General features: G+C 65.6%; 4 protein-coding genes across 7 annotated transcripts; 1 reads left to right on the top strand and 3 right to left on the bottom strand.

The window, feature by feature from the left end:
* Positions 1–143: 143 nt before the first annotated feature.
* On the bottom strand, positions 144–5259 carry STPG3 (sperm-tail PG-rich repeat containing 3). Of its 2 annotated transcripts, none has more exons than XM_045162342.1 (6): positions 3160–5259; positions 1289–1443; positions 1052–1186; positions 869–957; positions 497–791; positions 144–410 (listed from the first exon to the last, which is right to left on the bottom strand). In XM_045162342.1, the coding sequence occupies exons 2-6, from the start codon at positions 1380–1382 to the stop codon at positions 277–279; spliced, it is 747 nt and encodes a 248-aa protein (XP_045018277.1). In that variant the 5' UTR covers positions 1383–1443; positions 3160–5259; the 3' UTR covers positions 144–276. The 2 variants fall into 2 exon arrangements, with proteins under 2 accessions (XP_045018277.1, XP_044782507.2); XM_044926572.2 differs by lacking the exon at positions 3160–5259 and adding an exon at positions 1533–2912.
* FAM166A (family with sequence similarity 166 member A) lies at positions 2464–7199 on the top strand. The gene is made up of 8 exons (XM_006062554.4): positions 2464–2584; positions 3513–3612; positions 5204–5418; positions 5509–5771; positions 5866–5992; positions 6183–6277; positions 6561–6678; positions 7064–7199. The coding sequence occupies exons 2-8, from the start codon at positions 3557–3559 to the stop codon at positions 7150–7152; spliced, it is 963 nt and encodes a 320-aa protein (XP_006062616.1). The 5' UTR covers positions 2464–2584; positions 3513–3556; the 3' UTR covers positions 7153–7199.
* On the bottom strand, positions 7143–9612 carry TUBB4B (tubulin beta 4B class IVb). Its single transcript, XM_006062555.4, has 4 exons — positions 9451–9612; positions 9068–9176; positions 8881–8991; positions 7143–8351 (listed from the first exon to the last, which is right to left on the bottom strand). The coding sequence occupies exons 1-4, from the start codon at positions 9505–9507 to the stop codon at positions 7291–7293; spliced, it is 1338 nt and encodes a 445-aa protein (XP_006062617.1). The 5' UTR covers positions 9508–9612; the 3' UTR covers positions 7143–7290.
* A 3893-nt stretch (positions 9613–13505) lies between these two features.
* SLC34A3 (solute carrier family 34 member 3) lies at positions 13506–19885 on the bottom strand. Of its 3 annotated transcripts, XM_025262158.3 has the most exons (13): positions 18746–19863; positions 17970–18093; positions 17635–17724; positions 17137–17265; positions 16913–17056; positions 16733–16844; positions 16449–16644; positions 16164–16253; positions 15981–16068; positions 15690–15857; positions 15497–15613; positions 15213–15337; positions 13506–14092 (listed from the first exon to the last, which is right to left on the bottom strand). In XM_025262158.3, exons 1-13 carry the CDS (start codon positions 19193–19195, stop codon positions 13628–13630), a joined length of 2298 nt encoding a protein of 765 aa, XP_025117943.1. In that variant the 5' UTR covers positions 19196–19863; the 3' UTR covers positions 13506–13627. The 3 variants fall into 3 exon arrangements, with proteins under 3 accessions (XP_025117943.1, XP_025117944.3, XP_025117945.1); XM_025262159.3 differs by lacking the exon at positions 15213–15337 and having other exon boundaries at positions 18746–19885; XM_025262160.3 differs by lacking the exon at positions 17137–17265 and having other exon boundaries at positions 18746–19870.
* Positions 19886–19956: the final 71 nt, after the last annotated feature.

Here is a 19956-nt window from a genome sequence, read left to right as displayed (position 1 = left end):
GCCACTCTGCAGGACAGCTCAGGAAGGGCCAGCGGTCTCCAAGCACACACAACTCAGACGAACCAACAGCACCTCGGTATATAGCAAGGGGGTGGGCCTTCCTCGTCCACAGCTCAGAGGGGTTGGCTGGTCAGGAGGGTGGATCAGAGGTGCCCAGAGAGTCAGAAGGCCAGGCCGGGGGTGGGGGGCACTGAGTTCCAGAGGGAGGCCCAGCAAGGCCCCCGGGGGGCAGGGTTTCATGTGCTGACCCGGCAGGCCGGGTGCACCCCACGGGCTCTAGAGCGCACAGAAGGGGCCAGTGTCGTGGCGCTTGGGCCTCCGCACGCCTTGGATGACCACCCCGGGTGCTGAGGGGAACCGTGAGCTATAGCAGTCCTCCACATCGTAGGCGGCCGGGCCTGGGGTGCAGGCTGCAGAGGGGAGGCGGGTGCAGTCACTGTGCCCACCTGTGCCGCCCAGGTTCACCCCTCCCGCCCCCCGCCTCCCCCCACCTTACAGGAGCCCACCCAGGAGGCCAGCAGGGGCGAGCGGCCCATGGAGAAGGCGGGTGGGCATGGGCCCTTCAGACGGCAGCCCGGAAGGATGTTGTAGGTGCTGGGGCCAGGCCCTGTCTCGTCCCCTGTGGGCGGAGGGGCCTGCAGGAGGGGCTGGGCCCGGGGCCCTGCGCCCCCGCCCTGCAGCACCCCCTGGCGGGCTCGGGCCTCAGGCGGCCTGGACGCAGGGCGGCCCCTGAAGCTGAAGGCTGGGCAGGCAGGCGGGCTGGACAGCTGGTAGTCGGCAGGCGATGGCCACTGTGGGGAGACGCGGCTGCTGCAGGTCTGCCCCTCGGGGGGCCCACCCCGCCCAGGACCTGCAGGCTGGCCCCCACCTTCTGCTCTCGGTTGAAGTCAGTTTTCTGGGTGAAGGGGTTTTCACTCTGGAACCACACAGTCTGCCACGCCCTGCGGCCTCCGCCCTCTGCAGTGGACACAGGGTCACAGGGGTGCCTGTGGCCAGGGTCCCTCTCCAGGTGAGAGGGCAGGCAGTGGGGGGCGTGGGGAGGGGCACGAACCATGGGTGGGGTGCCTGCGGCTGATGCTGAAGTGGGGGTGTGGGGAGGACTCTCGCAGCGACGCGTCTGGCACCTGATACTTGGTGGGGCCGGGAACATGCAGGTCGGTCGTGATGGGCGGGCGTTGCTCCAGCCCTGGCGGGACAAGCCCTAGGCCTGGGTCCTCCCAGCGGCCCCCACCCGCCCCGCCTGCTGCCCCGACCAGCCCGGGGCTGGGGAGCCCGAGCCCTCACTCACACAGCCCCCTCAGGTTCCGAGTGAGGGGCTCCTGGAGGGGGCTGGTTTGCGTCCTGAGCCCCACCTGGAGCTCCTGCACTGCTGGGGGCCACATCTCCTCCCAGGTGGCCCCCAGCCCTAGTTCCAGGCCCGACAACAGCACAGCAGCATGGAGCCTGCGAGAGACATGAGCAGCCACCAGCCACGCAGCCGGAGGGCCACCCAGGCCACTGCCCCCCAGCCAGCCCACCGCGCGGGCGGTTACTGGGAAGTCACAGGTGGCTTCTGCTTCAGGGAGCCATGGGTCCAGTGTCTGCCTCCATTGATGTGAAAATTTGCCAGGAATTTCACCGCCTTCTGGTCAAAATTCATTATCAGGGTCTCTGGCTCCCCTCCCCTAGGGACATCACAGGGCTCTGTGACCTCACTGACTGGACATGGGTCCCCCGTTGCCAGGGACTCCCTGGGAAGCACTGTCCAGCCCTGAAGTGGCCTCTCCCCTGACCCGCGATGTGGGTTGCCCTGGGATCAGCTGCCCCCAGCAGGCCCCCGTGACTCTCAACTCCGCTGACCTTTCTCCTTCCTCCACTTTCTTGTTCCATCCCTTCCGATCTCCTGGACTTTTGGGGTCTCCCGAGGCCCTAGGGCCCACTCTAGTAGTGCTTGGGAAGGACTGAGGCCCTGGCAGAGGGTAGAGAAGGGGGCAGGGGCTGTGGGCTGCTGAGCCTGCAGGGCCAGCCGAAGGAGACACAGGGGAGGGCAGAGGGGACTCCCCAGGGAAGGGGGAGGCAGGCCTGGCAGCTCAGGTGAGGCTGGGGGACACTGTCCTCGGGGGGGCGCAGAGCCTGGACGTCATCACAGACACAAGGGGCTGCTGAGGCTGAAACACGAAGCCACGATGAGGCCCGGTGGGCGCCAGGCCCCCGCAGCGCCTTCCGGAGCCGACCAGCCGACTGGCCCCGGCCCCGGCCCCAGCCTTGGCCTCACCCGGGCAGCACAGCCAAGGATGTCCTGTCCCCCAGTACCCCACGCACGCCCGTCTCTCCCTCTCCAAGGCCCTCCCATCGGGCGCCTCCAGGCCTGCCTGGCGCTCCTGTCGTTAGCGACTCGCTTGAGGAAACACACCTTTAATCAGGGCGAGGGGCTCCCCGCCTGCTCCAGGGCCGCTCCCTGGGGAGCAGCTCGGGTTGCCCGGGACGAACCCTGCCACGGTGGATGACACGCACACCTGTGCTCCGCGTCTCCTCGGGACCGAGTGGAGCCGCGGGTCAAAGCCCAGCCGCCGGTGTCCCCACGGGAGAGGTGGTCTCTGTGCTGGTGAGGAGCATCCGGCCGCCAGTGCCCTCACTCGTTTAACTGAGGCTCTGTCCTCACTGTGGGCACGTTTCACGTGCTTTTCTGTTGGGTGTTAACTTCTCATGGGTTTGCTTTGGGAGCTTGTTTCTACTGATACCATATCTGCATGCAACACTCGCTGGAGACGCTTCCTGCGGTCTGTCACCTGTCTCTCAGTATTGATCATGCTGTTTTTTGACATGTGCTTGAACCTGCTAACTGTCCCCTTTATGCTACCTTTCTTCATTTTTATGCTTAGAAAGTCCTCCCTACACCCCCGCCCCCCAAAAATCAGGATTTGTTTTAAATGGAAAATAGTGACAGATCAGGAGATGTGGGTTCGATCCCTGGGTCGGGAAGACCCCTTGGAGAAGGAAATGACAACCCTTTCCAGTCTTCTTGCCTGGGAAATCCCATGGACAGAGGAGCCTGTGGGCTACAGTTCCTGGGGTCACAAAGAGCCTGACTTGACTTGGTGACTTAAACAGCAGTGCGGGCTGCAGGGCAAAAACCCCCGAGGACCGAGTCCCAGCGGCTGCCTGGCTCAGGAGGCTCACCTGCTGAACCTCACGGCGGTGCCTCCAGAGTGGCCAGCGCCTCGTGTCTGAGGAGGGGGCTCAGGGTGGGGGGCTCAGTTGGCCTCACCCCGAGGGGCTGTTTTTCACCAGGCTCCTGGCCTCCTGCGGGTTGTGAGCGTCCTGGCCCAGGCCTGCCCCTCACTGCCCAGTGGGGCTGCCTGGGCTGCCACTGGGGCTCCTGTTCTCCAAGTGCTAGGTCCCCAGTGTGACAGCCCCAGTCTGTGGCCCCGCCTTGAGGGGGGAGTGCTCACCGGTGCGGGCAGGGCAGCCCAGCAGTCAGGCCTCCTCACAATGGTTGCCAGGCAACAGGGCTCCTCTCTGGATGGTGGCAGGCACAGGCGTGGGGCTGGAGGCAGCCCCGCAGAACTGAGGCGCGATGACAGCCCCTCAGAAGCACAACCTCTTCTCGCCAGAACCTCACTACATCCCTGGGTAAGCGCCACAGGCCTGGGCCGGGCCTGGGTCCCCGGGGGCGGCGCAGCACAGCCAGGGCCCTGAGGGGATCCCAGAACTGGGTCTCCAGGAAGCTGAGGCCGGAGCGGGGGGCTCTTGGGCGGGAGCTGGGAACCGGGGTGCCCGGGGAGCGGGGTGAGGCTGCAGGCCAGGCAGGAGGGCTGGGGCAGGTTTGCGGGGGCCTGGCCGGCCCACCCTGCCGGTGCAGCCGTGCCAGGTGGGCGCACGTCTGCGGAGAGCAGAGGCTGGGGTCAGCATGACAGCTGGGGGTGCTGGCCTCTCCCTCCAGAGTGCATCCTGCTTTAAAGAAGAGCTGAGCTGGGACAGCCCTGGAGGTCCAGGGGTTAGAGACTCTGCGTCCACCGCAGGGAGCAAGGATTCGATCCCTGGCCCAGAAACTAAGACCTTGCATGCCTTGTGCCCCCAAAACATGAAAAAATAAATTAAAAAAATAAAGAGGACATGAGCTCCCAGAGTGAACTGATGGGCATGGCCTTCAGGCCGCCTTGCTAGGTGTCCCCACGTCAAAAACAGAAACGGGGAGTTCTCTGGGGGTCCAGCTGTTAAGACCGAGCTTCCGCTGCAGGGGGCACAGGTTCGATTCCTGGTTGGGGAACTAGGATCCTGCCTGCCACACAGCAAGACCAAAAATAAACAGAAATGGGCCTCCTCACTGACGCAGTGTGCACACTGACACACACTCAGACCACACGCAAAAAAAAGGCTGGTAAGAACAGAACCAACCCTGGTGACACTGAAGAGGCCCTGCCCTTCAGGCTCAGTCTCGCTCAGCTCGTGGACTGACCTGCATTCACTTGAGCAGGCTCTTTTTGATAGACTTTGTTTTATATATATGTGTGTTAGTATTTGTTACTTCCGGCCACGCTGGGCTCGGCGCAGGGGCTCCCCCTGGCCGTGGCGAGCGGAGGCCCCTCTCCATGGCAGTGCCCGGCTGCTCAGCGCAGTGCTGTCTGGCAGAGCAGAGGCTCTAGGTGCACAGGCTTCAGGAGCTGCAGCGGGCAGGCTCAGTGGTTGTGGGTTGCTTCGTGGCACGTGGAATCTTCCCCGACCAGGGACTGAGCCCGTGCCCCCTGCACCGTGCCACCAGGCAAGTTTTAAAAAGAAAACAGCGCACACCCCTTGCTGTCACACAGGCCATTCCTCAGGGCTCCGCCGTGGCGCCCACGCCACTTCCCCACAGGCCTGAACCTCCCCCACCAGCAGCGTCCTCCCACACCCTCCCCGTATCCTGCCAGCTCCCCTGTGCCTCAGCCCAAGGCCCAGCCCGTCTCCTCCCTGCCATGCTTTGGGGGGCAGAGCTCCCCATTCTCTCATCTTTCCACCCTTGCTGGAAAATGGCTGGCAGACAGCGGGGAGGACGACGCAGCTCCCCTCCCACTGGCCAGGCCTGTTCTCGGTGCTTGGCCTGAGCTGCCCACTCGAGCCCCAGAGCCCGATGGCGGGGCTGCCGTGACCGCGCTCTGCAGGCGGGTGGAGGCTCTCGTCTGCGGCCCACAGGCCAGGTCCACACCTGCTGGTGGGGCCCGGCCTCGCCCTCTCGCCTCTGCAGCTATGCCGGCTTCTACCCGCAGCTGCGCTACCGGGTGGGGGACACCTACGGGCGCACCACGGCGCAGCTGCTCACAGACCCCAGCGTGCAGAAGAGCCCCTGCTCCGTGCTGGCCCCCGTGGCCAAGCCCAAGTTCATCGAGGACTTCAGCAAGCCCAAGCCACCGTTTGTGCCCTGCCGAGACCTGATCGAGCCCTACATACCCCACTACACTGGTAAGCCGCCTGCACCCCTGCACCCCGGCCCTGCCATGCCCCAGGATGCCCTCCTGCCTGCTGTGGCTCAAGGCTGCCCTGTCCACACAGGTCTGAAGCCCTACAAGAACTTTGAGATGCTGGGCCAGTTCCCACCCCAGGAAGCGGATGCCCAGGGGTCCCTGGGGGGTGAGAATGTATCCAGACAAGTCCCACTGCCTGCAGGCTTCATGCCCTATCCCCCTTACGCCCCCTGCCCTCCGGGCAGGAAGGGGGACTCCAGGGACCTTGGACACCCGGGGCTGCGGCTGGCATTAGGGGAAGAGGCCTGGAAGAACACCGCCCCTGCCTGCGAGGCCCCCGGGCAGTACCAGGTAACTGAGGGACACCCCAGGAACACGGGCACCAGGCCCCACCCCAGCCAGACCTGGCAGGGGCTGGGCAGTGACCTGCGCCTCCCCATTTCAGCTGTACCACTGCAGGAGGGACGAGTCCCCACCCCTCGCCCACTGGCAGGAGACACTCGACGTGGGCAGGTTCCACAGGCTGCCCCAGCTGGACCACCCCAAGCTGATCCAGCGCAAGGCCATCTCAGGTGCGTGCCTCCCCAAGGCCCCAGGGGCCCGGGGAGACCAAGTGAGGAGGCTGCCGCTGGGCCCTTCCCAAGGGTGGGCACTCTGAGGGCCCATTCCTCTTTAGGAAGGGGGAGGAGACTACACAGACTGCCCTGACACCCCCAGGGCAAGTGGGGACCTGCAGGGGACACTGACCTCCTCCTTCCCCAGGTTATGCAGGCTTTGTCCCTCGGTTTGCCTGGGTGATGGGGATGAATTATCGCGATGGGGTCACACAGGCTATGGATGAGTTCGACAAGAGCCAGGTGTGTGGACAGCACCCCTGGGTGAGCAAGGCTGTCTCCACCCTCTGGCTTCCCTGGAGGAAGCTCTGCCTGGCCCAGAGGCTATCCCCTGCGCTCCCCGCTACCCCCAAGCCATGTCCTTCTGACTAGGTCTTGGATCCCAGGTCTGGAGTGCCGTGGGGAGGGAAGACCCCTGAGCCACTCACTTCCCAAAATGCCAGCCTTGCGCCGCCAGGACATTCTGCTCCGTGGTTTCCAGCTTGGGAGGCAGGCCATGGCAGCACTGACCGGCCTGTTTTCCCAGTTTCTGCTCAGAAATCCCATCTGTGCCCTGGGTGAGAGGCTGCCCAGCACACACTGGCCCAGCAACACCATCTACAGAAGCCAGGGCCTGATACCTTTCTACATGGGCTTCATACCCTGTGAGTGCCTCTTGGAAGATGTCAGGGCGACAGGCCACTGTGGGGCGGGGCCAGGGGCTGGGCCCTCTTAGCCAGGCCTAACCTCAGGCAAGGTTCCCTTGGGACAGGACGACCCCAAATGACCCAAAGCTCCCTCAGTGCCCCCGCTTCCCCCAGCGCGCAAGGGGTTCACTAACAGCCCTGACTAAAAGCCAAGAGGCCACGTGCGTCCAGACCACGCTGGCCTCCTGGGGGTTTCCTGTGCACAGGATGGGCCCACCTCTGGGGGGCGACCCCCGGCTCCCCAGCCTGCATGTTCACAGGCCCCTGGCCCCTGCAGCAGCTCCGCGTGTACCCCGCGCGTGCGGTGAGCCCAGGGGCTCAGCAGCAGCGTTGCCCCTCACAGCCGTGCAGGACAACTACGCACTGACCTTCGGCAGCAGCGCCCGCAAGGCCCATCAGAAGGAACTGGAGAGGCGCAGCCGGACACTATGAAAACGCTTTAATGTTGGTGGCTGTACAGCACGTGATGTCAAGACAGGAAAGAGCACACACACAGTGAGACAGACTATCAGAGCAGGCTGTGAGCGAATAAAGAGTTCCCACGGCCTCGGCCTTCCGGCTCCGGCGGCTCTAGGCCACCTCCTCCTCTGCCTCCTCCTCGAACTCGCCCTCCTCCTCGGCCGTGGCGTCCTGGTACTGCTGGTACTCGGACACCAGGTCGTTCATGTTGCTCTCGGCCTCGGTGAACTCCATCTCGTCCATGCCCTCGCCCGTGTACCAGTGCAGGAAGGCCTTGCGCCGGAACATGGCCGTGAACTGCTCCGAGATGCGCTTGAACAGCTCCTGGATGGCCGTGCTGTTGCCGATGAACGTGGCCGACATCTTCAGGCCGCGGGGCGGGATGTCGCACACGGCCGTCTTCACGTTGTTGGGGATCCACTCCACGAAGTAGCTGCTGTTCTTGTTCTGCACGTTGAGCATCTGCTCGTCCACCTCCTTCATGGACATGCGGCCCCGGAAGACGGCGGCCACAGTCAGGTAGCGGCCGTGGCGCGGGTCGCAGGCGGCCATCATGTTCTTGGCGTCAAACATCTGCTGGGTGAGCTCGGGCACCGTCAGCGCCCGGTACTGCTGGCTGCCCCGGCTGGTTAGCGGGGCAAAGCCGGGCATAAAAAAGTGCAGGCGGGGAAAGGGGACCATGTTGACAGCCAGCTTCCGCAGGTCAGCATTGAGCTGGCCTGGGAAGCGCAGGCAGGTGGTGACCCCGCTCATGGTGGCCGACACCAGGTGGTTCAGGTCCCCGTAGGTGGGGGTGGTCAGCTTCAGGGTTCTGAAGCAGATGTCGTACAGCGCCTCGTTATCAATGCAGTAGGTCTCGTCTGTGTTCTCTACAAGCTGGTGGACTGAGAGGGTGGCGTTGTAGGGCTCCACGACGGTGTCTGACACTTTGGGCGAGGGCACCACGCTGAAGGTGTTCATGATCCTGTCTGGATACTCCTCCCGAATCTTGCTGATGAGGAGGGTGCCCATCCCAGACCCAGTCCCCCCACCCAAGGAGTGGGTCAGCTGGAAGCCCTGCAGGCAGTCACAGCTCTCCGCCTCCTTCCTCACGACATCCAGCACTGAATCGACAAGCTCTGCACCTTCCGTGTAGTGCCCCTTGGCCCAGTTGTTCCCGGCACCACTCTGACCTGCAAGAGAGGGCAGCAGGTTGCTATTCAGCCAGGCATGTGCTCACCACTGATCACTCGTGCCAAAAAGGCCAAACGACACAGTGTGAGATGACACACAAAACCCACCCTGCAGGTACAGCAGATGGCCCCCAAACTGATAAGGTAACGACGTAGGCGATGAAACACCACGGTGTCACACTAACATGGTTAAACAACAAACCAGCCCCTCCCATGGGCAGCCTCTGCCAACTCCCAAGAGCAGACGAGCTGCCACTGCCTCCAGCTCAGCCTTCCCAGCAGGGAGATTACATCTGCCTGCTCCTTCCCGGCAGGCAGACAGCTGGGCCTTCTCGGCAAAGCCGCTTTAGGTGAGGGGATTGAATGACTCTAGAGAGGAGGAGGGCGTCCTGGAACCCAGCTTCTACTAAGAATACAGAGTGGATCAGAACCTCGGCTCTGTGAGTCCTGAAGATGGCGACATTGGGCACCCCCTGACCTTTGCGCCGTCCTGGCTATCAGCCGCCACCCACCCCGATCCGCGGCTCACCGAAGACAAAGTTGTCCGGCCTGAAGATCTGCCCGAAAGGCCCCGAGCGCACAGAGTCCATGGTGCCCGGCTCCAGGTCCACGAGCACCGCGCGGGGCACATACTTGCCACCTGGGGGGCGGGAGGGAGTCAGCGAGGGGAGGGCCGCAGGGCGGCATGGGGGTGGGGAAGGGGCGCGGGGTCTCACCGGTGGCCTCGTTGTAGTACACGTTGATTCGCTCCAGCTGCAGGTCGCTATCCCCGTGGTAGGTGCCGGTAGGATCGATGCCATGCTCGTCGCTGATCACCTCCCAAAACTACGGGAGACGCGGGCGGGCCGGGCCGGGGCTGAGTCACGCCGGAGGTGCCCGGAGCCGACCCCGCCCCGGACGGCGCGGCGCGGCCCGGCCCTCCCTTCCCCCGCCGCCCGGCCGTCCTCACAGACCCCAGCCGTGGCCCGCTGCCCTGACCCCGGTTCCGGCCCCGCGAGGGGCCGCAATGCGGGGGCGCCGCCCGCCGGATGCCGCCATCTTTCCCGCGCCAGCCCGCCCCGCCCGGAGGACCCGCGCCGGCCCAGACGTCCCCGCTCACCTTGGCGCCGATCTGGTTGCCGCACTGGCCGGCCTGCAGGTGCACGATCTCCCTCATGGCGGCGGCGGCGGCAGCGGCTGCAGCGGGGGCGGCTGCGGAGGAAAGAGCCGAGCTAAAGCCGAAATGCGGGCGCGCAGAGTGCTACAACCGACGCTGCGCCGGCGCTTATATACCCGCCGCGCCCGCCCCCGCCAGCCTCTTATTGGGCGTCCAGAGCGAGGCTGGCAGGCGGCCTCGTTTGATTGGCTGTAGCCCCGTCAATCGGGCTGCCCAGGGCCCGCCTTCCCGACGCCACTCGCCCTTTATTGGTCCGTCGCGGCCTCTGCGCTCCCTATCCAAGTCCCCCCCTTCGCTCTGCGGTCTTCTGACCATTGGCTGTTTCAAATGATTGATTTGTGCTCCCATTGGCCGGCTCCGCAGAGCACGCCGACAGCCTGCCGCTATTGGCTGGCGGGGCCGGCGTCCTGGTAACCGCCGCAGTGCCGCGGGGACCGGCGCGGGCGGGGCGCGGGCTCGGGCGGGGCGCTGCGGGGGTCGGCCGAGCCCCGGGCAGGCGGGCGGGGCGCGCCCCGTGGCCCTCGCGCGAGCCCGGGCCTCGCTGTGCGCCTTTTAGAGGGCGGCCGGGCTCATCTTGAGGAGTCTTGGAGCGGAGGAGGGGCGCGGGGCTGTTCACACGCACGCCCTCGGGGATCGGAGGCCGAGGGGCGGCGGCGCCGGGCCCGCCCCCTGAACTTTGGGGGCCGCCTGCCCCCCTCCTCGGTCCTCAGGCCCGCTAGGTCGTGGGCAGGTGGGCGAGCGCGTGAGGCCGCGGCGCCCGGCCGGAGAGAGGTGGGCGCGGGGCGGGCGGGGCAGGACGGGGCCCTGCTCGGCAGCGGCTTGCGGCTTGTTGTGGAGACCGCGCTGGCCTGGCGCCTGTTGCCTTGGTGCCTTGGCCCCAGGAGCGCACAGAGCTGCGTGGAGACACGAGGGCCGCGCCCAGGCCTCTGGGCAACCACAGATCGGTACACCTGGCTGAACAAATGTTTGTACTTTTCCTTGAATTTTGTTTGGAGAAAAAAAAAAAAAAAACAACTTATGGGAAAAAAAAAAAAAAAACCAAAACAGTTAACTTGCATGTAGTCACACTTTTAATCAATCATTTTAAAAACAGTCCCCTTGCATTATATTTTCGTAATGTCCACCATGGACAGTCCGTCTCGCTGTGGCCACGGGTCCTCTCTAGATTCTGGTTTTCTCAGTGAGGTTCTTACCCTCCTCTGCTCCCCAGCCCATGGATGCTGTGGGCAATACCTGGTGATTTCTACCTAGAGAGATTGTGCTTGCTCTTCACCGTGTACTTCAGGACACCGCCGTTTCCTGGCCTGTTGCAGCGTTAGGGCACTTCACGGTATACTTAATCTGGGGATGAAATCGTTGGGAAGTAGCACACTGGCATAGGGATGAGTCTTAACATACCCTGAGAGTGGTCCGCAGCCGCAGTCCTGAACCTGACCTGAAGTGTGAGTCAGCATGTCAAAGTAATAGTCCCCGAAGGGCCCAGGGGACCAGCCCCTTCCCCCGCACCAGTCCAGGAAGGTGGGCCCGGCTGGTGCTGGCTACAGGCAGTGGCTTGTCCGGTGTGCAGGGTCCCTGCCTGGTATCTAGGGTTCTCACAGTGCCCTGCGAAGTAGCTTAGCTGCCCAAGCAGGCCTGCGCAGGGAGGCTCCAGGGTCTTGCAGCACTGAGTCGTCACAAATCAGCGAGAAACGGAATAGCTCAGACTTTGCTCCAAGTGAGCCAGTGAGTTGGGGCACTTTGAAGTGTTTGTCAGAGCCTTCCCTCCTCGCCACCCACCCTGGGCTGAGACCCCCACTGGCAGAAGTCTCTGCTTCCCATGACCAGCACGCACAGGCCGGGAGTTCAGCGAGGCCATGGCAGCCCTGCTCTCCAGGTAACAAAACAGCTGTGTCACCCACCCAGGTGTGAGCCCCAGGGACCCTCGCGGCACCAGGTTGCCCACCTTGCCCTTCCGAAGTGAACACTGGCCAGGAACGAGGCAGCAGGCCTCTCTGTGGCCCTCGGCCAAGGACCACAGTAGGCACCGCTGCACAGGGCCGGTGGTGGGGGAGGCCCTGCAGGTCCCCACCCTTAACCAAGGGTGTTCCTGCCGCAGGGTAGAGGTGGGCTCCTGTGAGCCACCGGGTCCAGGCTGGGGGGAGGTCCGGGCCCAGTGGGGGTCTGTGGCCCAGCGGGACGCAGGGCAGAGTGGGCGGGGGCTGTGGGAGTGCCGGACACCTAGCCTCCCGCCCGAGCCTGCAGCTGTTGAAGGCGTCCTCAGCGACAGCTCTGTTTACCGGTGGCCATGGTCCCAGCGGGAGGCTGCATTACCGCCTGGCGGGAGCAGCAGGCAGACAGTGGTTCACGGCCTCAAAAGACCCAGCAGTCAGCCTTTGTGGGCGGCCTCACCCGCCCCCGGAAGGAGAGGTGCACGCACTGGGTACTTGCTTCCCCTCTCACTGCCTTCCCACAATGGGGAGGGGGAGCCCTCCGCCCCTGTCCCTGGGGAAACAGCCAGGCCCAGCCCCTCCTCAGGGACTTCCATGGGAGTCAGGCTGATGTCAGAAGGGCAGGTGTGTCCTGAGGTCACAAAAGTGGGGGGAAGCCAAAAATAGGTACATGGACCTGCCCCAGGGGTCTTGTTCCCACGAGGCCCCTTGTGGGTCTCAGAGCAGGTGGCTAGCTCTTCCGGAGGCCAGGCTGAGCCCCAGGCTCAGGAGATCTAGAAGCTTGTTGGGAGGATACTGGACATGGGGGCGCTGAGAGGGGCTGGGGGACACGGGAAGGGGGGTCTGTGAGAACCCGGGAATGAGGGAGATGACGCCACTGTGGACAGGAATTGGTTCGGGGGTCCCCGTCTCATCTTCCTGACCACTCACACCTGTCCCCCCACCGGGTTTGGCTAGGCACACCTGGGGGGCTGGGAAGGAAGTTGGCCCCCATCTTCAGGGCAGCATCCCTGGATCAGAAGGTGGTCACTGGTCGCAGCTGCAAACCGAGAAACCAGGCAACACATACACACCCCCAGCCCTCCCCGGATCCGAGCTGCCTAGGGGTCTGCACACTGGATCCGCCAACCCTCTCCTTTCAGGGCTGTGGCGCACAGGGTCCGGCTGGTGTCGGGTTACCAGCGCCGGGTTCCGGACAAAAGCCTTGCTATGTGGAAACCCGGGGCACGGGCACGGGGAGGGGGAGGGGAGCCAGCCCCGGGCGGGCACCTGGCCCAGAGATGTGTTACCTAGGTGCGGCCTCCAGGGGCGAGCTGCGCCGGGCGTGACGGGCAGGATCCACTCCCTGGGGTGGGGGCACTGAGCACCTGCTCTGCCCAGGACGGCGGGGTGGCGCCCCTGGCCGCCCCGGTGCAGGCTGGCGGACATGGGTAACCGCACACTGGTCCGCCGGCCCCGCGCCCCCGACCCGCAGCCCCGTGCCCCTCAGCGGCGGGCACCGCGTCGCGGGAGGAGAGCAGGGACGCGGGGGAGCGGGGCGCCTCGGGGCCACCCTGTCCTCACCCGTGCCCTCCCCACTCCGCGACGCACCTGCGGAATTCGGGGCCCCGCAGCGACCACGTGACTCCCTCCAGGCCAACCACCAACAGGGGCTGCAGGGCGCCGGAGCTGCCCGCGCGTCCGCCCTCCCTCCCTGCACCACAGGGAAGGCCCCGGCCGCGTCCAGCCTCCCTGGACCCCGAGCTTCTTGCTGCGGGGTCTCCACGCTCCAGATCGGCCGCACTCAGGGCCTTCTGCCGCCAGCGGCCGCGGAGAGAGAGTCACAGCTCGGGCTTCGGCTGTTTGGCCGCACCTCCAGGGACTTCCAGCTCCTACTCGGGCTCGGCGCTGGCCCCCCGAGTGTCCGCTGGAGGGCGGCAAAGGCACTGCCCCACCCCCAGCTCCCTACCGGGCGGGGTGGGGGGTAGGGTGGGGAAAGTTTGGGGTCGAAGCGGGGGTAGGGGGAAGTTGGGAGTCGAGGGTGCCCCTCCCCATGCAGCCCCGGATTGGAGAGAGAAGACCACCCACACCTGGGTACAGACTTTTTTTATTTGCAAAGAAGGCGACTCAGGTGACTCAGAAGTCCGCAGCTACTGGGATCCCCCAGGGCCGCCAGACGTCAATGGGGCTAGGGGGTGAGGCACGTCCACCCTTCACAACTGCTGGGAGGCCAGAACCTGGGGGTTCTCGTAGCAGTGGGCCTCCTTGGCCGCAGCCTGAGGGGGGCTGCAGGCCTTGCAGGGGCAGCAGCGTCTCACCAGGAGGTCCCAGGGCTCCAGAGAGCGGAGCCAGAGGGGCAGCCAGGCCCAGGAGCGCAGGCGGCGGGGCAGCCAGGCGGGCCGGTGCCGCTGCAGGACGGTGACCAGGGCGACGAGGAGCACCAGCACTACCAGGGGTGCCCCGACCGCAGCCAGCACTGCGCCCCCCGCCAGGGAGAGCCCGAAGGCGGCCAGAGGCAGCACCAGGAAGCAGAGCAGCAGGTAGGCGACAGCCACCCAGCGGTAGCTGGCGGTCAGGTTCCCAAAGTGCTTGGCCAGCGGGACCGGCAGCCGGAGGATGGGCACCACATACCACAGCAGGATGCCCGCCAGGTTGAAGAAGAAGTGGATGAGAGCGACCTGGAGGGAGGGAGGGAGGGCCTCAGGAGCCTGGGCTCCCTGGGAGGCATGCCCCTCCCTGATGGCCACTGTGGTGGGCACGCTCTTCCCACACCCCACAGTGCCCCGAGGCTCAGGAGCCTAGTACGGCATCGCCATGTGGTAACTACGTCTCTGATGGCCCTGTGGAGTCCACCTTCCCCTGAGCTGGCTTTACTTGCCTATGCTTCATCCACAGCGACCCTACTCATGCTCATCCCTCAGTGGGCTTAGCCACCCAGCCCCAGGTTCTGGCCTGGCTCCTGCGAGGAGGAGTTGCAGGGCTACACATGGAGGGAACACAACTCTCTACAGGGGTTGCTGGAGAAGTCGAGGAGTCGCTGTGGTGGGTGCATTCTGGAGGGCTTCCTGGAGGAGGGGATCAGGGCTCTGCACTGGGAGGTTCTAAATGGACAGAGACAGAACCGAGGCGAGAGAGCAGGTGGGAGTGGGGGAGCGCTGGGGTTCATCTCTTCTTGTGGGTAGCAGCCCAGTGAGATCCAGGCCTTCGAGAGCTGCACCTATTAGGGCGCTGGGATGGAGGCAGTGGGGCCCAAGGGCCAATCTGGAGAGAATCAGAGGGACTGAATGGGACGGGGCGTGGGGGCTCAGAGCTGGGGGGCTGGCGGGAGGCGTCCTGGAGGCAGAATTGGGACTGGGTAGGGGAGAATGGAGGGAGCTGGGGAGTCATCCAAGTGGGGACCTGTGCCATTTAGGCCGTTGGGGGTGGAGGGCATCCCAAGGTGGTGAGATGGAGGGGCTTGAGGCCACAGCGGTCCTTCAGGAGACCGCCAGCTGGAACCGGGAAGAAGACCTGGGGCTACAGGGTCCTGGAAATGACGAGGTTGCAGGGGAAGAGGGGAAGGCCTGGGACCCGGACAAGTCCCACAGGGTCCTTGGGGTCCCAGGAGGCGAGGCTGTGGGCTTGAGTGGGCAGCCAGAGGTGGAGTCCTGGAGAGCCAGGGCCTGAGGCCCCAGGACACACGTCCCACCACCAGCCTACAGGACCGGACAGGAGGGGGACTGACCCAGAGCGGAAGTCCCAGGCCCGCGTTGGGAATGGAGGGGCCTGCAGGCCGGGGAGGGCCTGGGAGGGCGGTACCTGGACGGCGCTGAGCAGCATGTCCGAGGGGCTGGCCAGAGCTGCCAGCAGGGCCGTGGTGGTGGTGCCAGTGTTGGAGCCCAGGAAGAGAGGGTACGCTCGCTCCAGGCTGATCACCCCGACCCCTGGGGGAGCCGGGGGTCATCACGGGCCCTGAGCCCACCCACTCCCCACCAGGGAAGAGAGGGTACGCTCGCTCCAGGCTGATCACCCCGACCCCTGGGGGAGCCGGGGGTCATCACGGGCCCTGAGCCCACCCCCCAGGTGCTCTGGGCTCTGCTCACCGATGAGCGGCACTATGGCCGCGGTGAAGACGCTGCTGCTCTGGAGCACGAAGGTCAGGCCGGCGCCCACGAGCATGGCCAAGTAGCCGCTGAGCCAGCCAAACGGGCGGGGGAAGTCTGCGGAGCGAGGGCCGGTGACCCCGAGCCCCGCTTCCCCGCCCCCACCCCCGCGGCGGCCCGCTTCCCGCCGCACCGGCGTTGATGACTGTCCTCACGGCCTGGGCGACGCGGCCCCGCAGAGTGGAGTTGAGCAGCTTGACAATGAGGACGAGGCAGGAGCAGAGCACGAGCAGGGAGGCGGCCAGCAGGATGAGGCCCACGGCCAGGTCCGCGAGCGCTGTGCCCGCAAACAGGTGGCGGCCTGGGGCAGGGCGGGGGCAGGTGAGCCGCGGGCAGCACGGGGCGGCGGGGGCGCGCGGGGCTGGCGGGGGCGCGCGGGGCGGGGGTAGGGGAGCCGCGGCCGGCGCGCGGGGCCGGGCCTCACAGGGCAAGGGCTCCTCAGACGCAGAGCCGTTCTTCCCAGGGCAGAGGCCCCCCGCCGCCGCTCCGCAGTAGCTGCTGTATCCCGCGGTCTGGGAAGGCAAGGCGGTGAGGCTCAGGACGGGCTCAGAGTAGGCGGGGCCGGGTAATTCAGCGGGTCTGGGGTCAGGGATTAGCGGCGCCTCACCGTCTGCTCCCTGGTGCCGCACCATCGCTTAATAAGGCTCCGGTTGGTGCTGTTGCCCGTGGCACTGCCCATAAGGACATCAGCGTCCAGCTGGGGACAGAGGATCCGGGTCTAGCGTCGGTTCTTCAGGACTGGCCTGGGGCTTGGAGGACTGCAGCCAGGTCCACCGTGCTGGACCCCTCTCTTGCCCCACCCGACCCCGGGCCCAGACCGGTCTCCCCAGCAAAGCCCTTCCAGCCAGGCCCTGGCCTGTGGGTCCTGCGGGAAAGGAGCCAGCCGCCTCACCTGCACGATGAGGTGTGTGAGCGGCCGGGTCAGCACCTTGAGGATGTCGGGCGCGTGCCCCCCGGGCTGCAGGCTGGCGGCGCCCAGGATCAGCGCACTGAGCCTCTCCAGGGGGGCCGCGGCACTCTCCAGCGGCAGCAGGACCAGCGCCGTGAGCCAGTTGAAGATGCCGTGCACAGCCGAGCCGCCGAAGGCTCTGGGGTCACACAGAGGCAGCTGGGTGCCGGTCTTGGCCACCATCCGGATCGCCGCCCCGGCCCCTGCCTGTCCCTTACCCCGCTCACCTCCGAAACTCGTCCCGGTCCCCTGACTGTGCCATTGAGACCAGGGTGCTGGTGATGGATGTGCCCACGTTGACACCCATGATGATGGGCACAGAGGCCCGGACGGTCAGCACTGTGGGGGCGCTGCGTCAGCCAGCCACTCCCACCCCCCCACCATCCCGGGAGGGGAGGGGCACTCACGCTTGGAGGCCACCATGCTGACCACGATGGAGGAGGACGTGCTGGAGCTCTGCACCAGGACTGTGACCAGCACGCCAATGACCAGTCCAGCCACAGGGTTGGACAGCACCACGTTATCCTTGAAGATGTCTCCGGTTACTTTGCCTGCACCCGGGAGACAGGTGTCCTGAGGCTGGGGAGGCCGGGCTGGCCACCAGCCCACAGCCACCTGGTGGGTCACTCACTGCCTAGCAGCTGGAAGGCGGAGCTGAGGATGTCCAGGGAGCAGATGAAGAGGTAGAGGCCGCCCAGCAGCCCACAGGCCTTGAGGAAGCCAGTGAGCACCCGCAGCGCCCTGCCGGCCGCACTGAGCTCTGAAGACACATGGCAGGGAGGTCCTTGGTGGGGCCTCCTGTGCACCCCTCCCAGGCCCCTTCCTTTTCTCCCCCTTCCCAGGGCAGGGTCTCAATCCCCCTTCTCTGTCCCTTGGCAGAATGCTCAGGCCGACAGCCCTCTGGGGTCTCCTGGGAGCCTAACTGCCCACAGGACAGAGGAGGAGGGCCAGCGCGGCAGGTAGCAGTCCCGGTGAAGGACCGGGTGCCCTGGTTGGGGTCTGTGGCGCGTTTCCATGTGGCCTGTTGGAGCAAAGCTCATCCTCACTCTCTCCCCAAGAACCCTCTCCAGACTCACACCCAGCAAGGTGGAGCCATGCTGGACCAGCTACCCGCTACCTCCAGACCTACCTCTCCAGGCCTGTCCAGTGTCCTTCAGCTGAGGGAGGGCCCAGGGGTCCATGTCTCTGTCTTCCAGGATGGAGGCAGAACCAGAGATCCCTGCAGGGGTTGGGGTCAGCTAGGGCCAGGGACCTAGCTGTTTCCTGGACACTTTCAGGTGGGGGGGGGGGCCCACAGCACAGGGGCTTGGGGTGAGGGACAGGAGCAGGAAGGAGGGGTCTGGCTCGTGGGCTCTCCTGGGGACCGGCTAGTACCCCTCTCCCAGCTTCCCCAGCACGATGAGTCAGGGGCCAGGTGGGTGGGCAGGGATGCTGGTGGAGGTTGGGACCCTGGGTCTCTGGTACCTGCATTTCCCAGCCTCTGGTCCACCAGGCCAACTGTGTCCAGAGGGGTGGGAGGGGCTGGGCCACCGGTGAGGGGATGCAGCATGGATTTCAGGCAGGAACAGACCCAGGTCCAGACCCAGCTCTGCCGGCAAGAAGGGCAGTTCAACGCTGCCCCCTGCCCGTCAGCTCTTGGGGTGTCCTGGCCCGAGACCTTCCCACCATCCCCCCTTCCCACCTGCTATTGGCCTCAGTGGTCTCCCCCTTCCTCCATCTGCAGGGGGATGGCTATAGTGACCCCAGGTGGCTGTCAGGCAAGCTCAGTCTGGTTTGGGGGGACAGAGTGGAGGGAGCCCTGGCTCGCTGTTGGTTCTGGCTGGAGGAAGGGCTAGTGGGTGACCCAGAGTACTAGGGTGTAGCTGGAAGTGGTCGGGACTCCGGGGTGTCTCCTATTGGGTGTCACAGAGACCACTGCAGACGGTCACAGCTTGGACTTTGGCATTTGGTACCAAACAGCAACGTCTTCACTCGATAAGGGTCCACTCCTAGTGATGGGGAGCAGGACAAGGGGCTTGACGCCCCCCCCACCTCAAGGCTCCTTCCTCAGCCTGCTGGGCCTGGACCCCCAGGGTCTAGGTCCTGGGGAGCCTGCGGTAACCCCTCCCTCTGGCTGCCCCCAAGCTGGTCTCTCAACCTCAGCTGCTGGAGAGTGAGGTGGGCGCTAAGCCCTGGGCCTGGAAGTCACCCAGCCCTGACCCCAGTGTCCTGGGCCCCCGCCTGGTTCTAGAAGCTCCTACCTGTGTGGGCAGTGAGGGGCACCTTCGGGGAGGAGACACAGGCCGAGAGCAGCTGCAGGTCAAAGATCCGCTGGGTGCACACATGACCTGCCGTGTACTGAGCCCATTAATGTTTACCAAGGAGCCAAGGGCCCCCCAGGGGTACCATCGCAGCCCTGGGTGCCGGCCTCTTCCAGGCCCCACCGTCACCCAGGGGTGAGCAGGGCTGGGCTGCTGGCCCCCAGAGCTGGGCTCTCGCATGTGGATGTCTGAGGGACATGACAGGATGCTGCATGCTGGCCGCCTGCGGCAGGCGGGATGCTGACACTCTGGCCGGCCATCCTGGGGACCCCTCGGGAAGTCCACCCTCGTCTCTGCAGGCCTTCTTGTGCCTGTCCTGCTGCGGTCACATGGCCAGAAGGAAGCTCTTTGCACCAGGTGGGCAGGGAGGGCAGCAACCCCCGAGGTCATCCAGTTCAGGGCCGGGCCTAGCAGAGCTCCCAAGCGGCGCAGCCCCAGAGGTGGCCAGCAGTGGTCACAGTCACGGGCGCCACTGACCTCCTGCAAGTGGGAGGAGGGCCCACCCGAGGCCACGCTGCTCTTCAGCCTGGCACCCGAGCCCACCTGGTTCTCTCCCCAGCTGAGTCCGGCCCCCTCGTTCACAGGTGCCTCTTTCTGGAGTTGGGCCCCTTCCCGCTCCGGAGATGCGGGGAGGGTGAGTGGCCCCGCGGGGGCCAGCCCCGCCCCGGCCGGCTGCTGTCTCGAGCCCCTGCCTGCTGTCCACCAACCGCCGGTGCTGGGGGACTTTGTCCCCGGGAAGGAGGAACTTTCCGACTGTCCTCTCAGCACATTCTTTGGCCCGTCCCTCCCATCCTGCCTCCCACGGCTGGGGCGGGCCCCTCAGCCCTTCCAGGGGTCCTGAGCAGCAGCCCCTTCCCGCGCGGGGTGGGCGTGTGGCAGTCTGCCCTGTGGGGTCTGTCTCTGGTCCCTCTGAGGGTCTGTGTGACCGCCCCTGGAAGGCAGAGGACGCCACAGGCCTGGGGAGGGGCGGCTGTCATGAGCGCCCCTCGCGGTCACCCCCCGGCTTGGAGGCCCCATGCAGCCACCATGCTTGTCCTCCCCAAACAGCACCCGTCACGGCGGGAGCCGGGGGCACTGAGCAGGTGGGCTTCACAGGGGGCGAAGGCAGAGACCCTCCCGCTGGGCTCAGGGCTCTGTAAGGAGGGGGCCTC

The sequence above is a fragment of the Bubalus bubalis genome, chromosome 12 (genome assembly GCF_019923935.1).
Source record: "Bubalus bubalis isolate 160015118507 breed Murrah chromosome 12, NDDB_SH_1, whole genome shotgun sequence".
In the NCBI taxonomy this organism is placed as follows: domain Eukaryota; kingdom Metazoa; phylum Chordata; class Mammalia; order Artiodactyla; family Bovidae; genus Bubalus; species Bubalus bubalis.
This window is presented reverse-complemented; position numbering and strand designations above follow the sequence as displayed.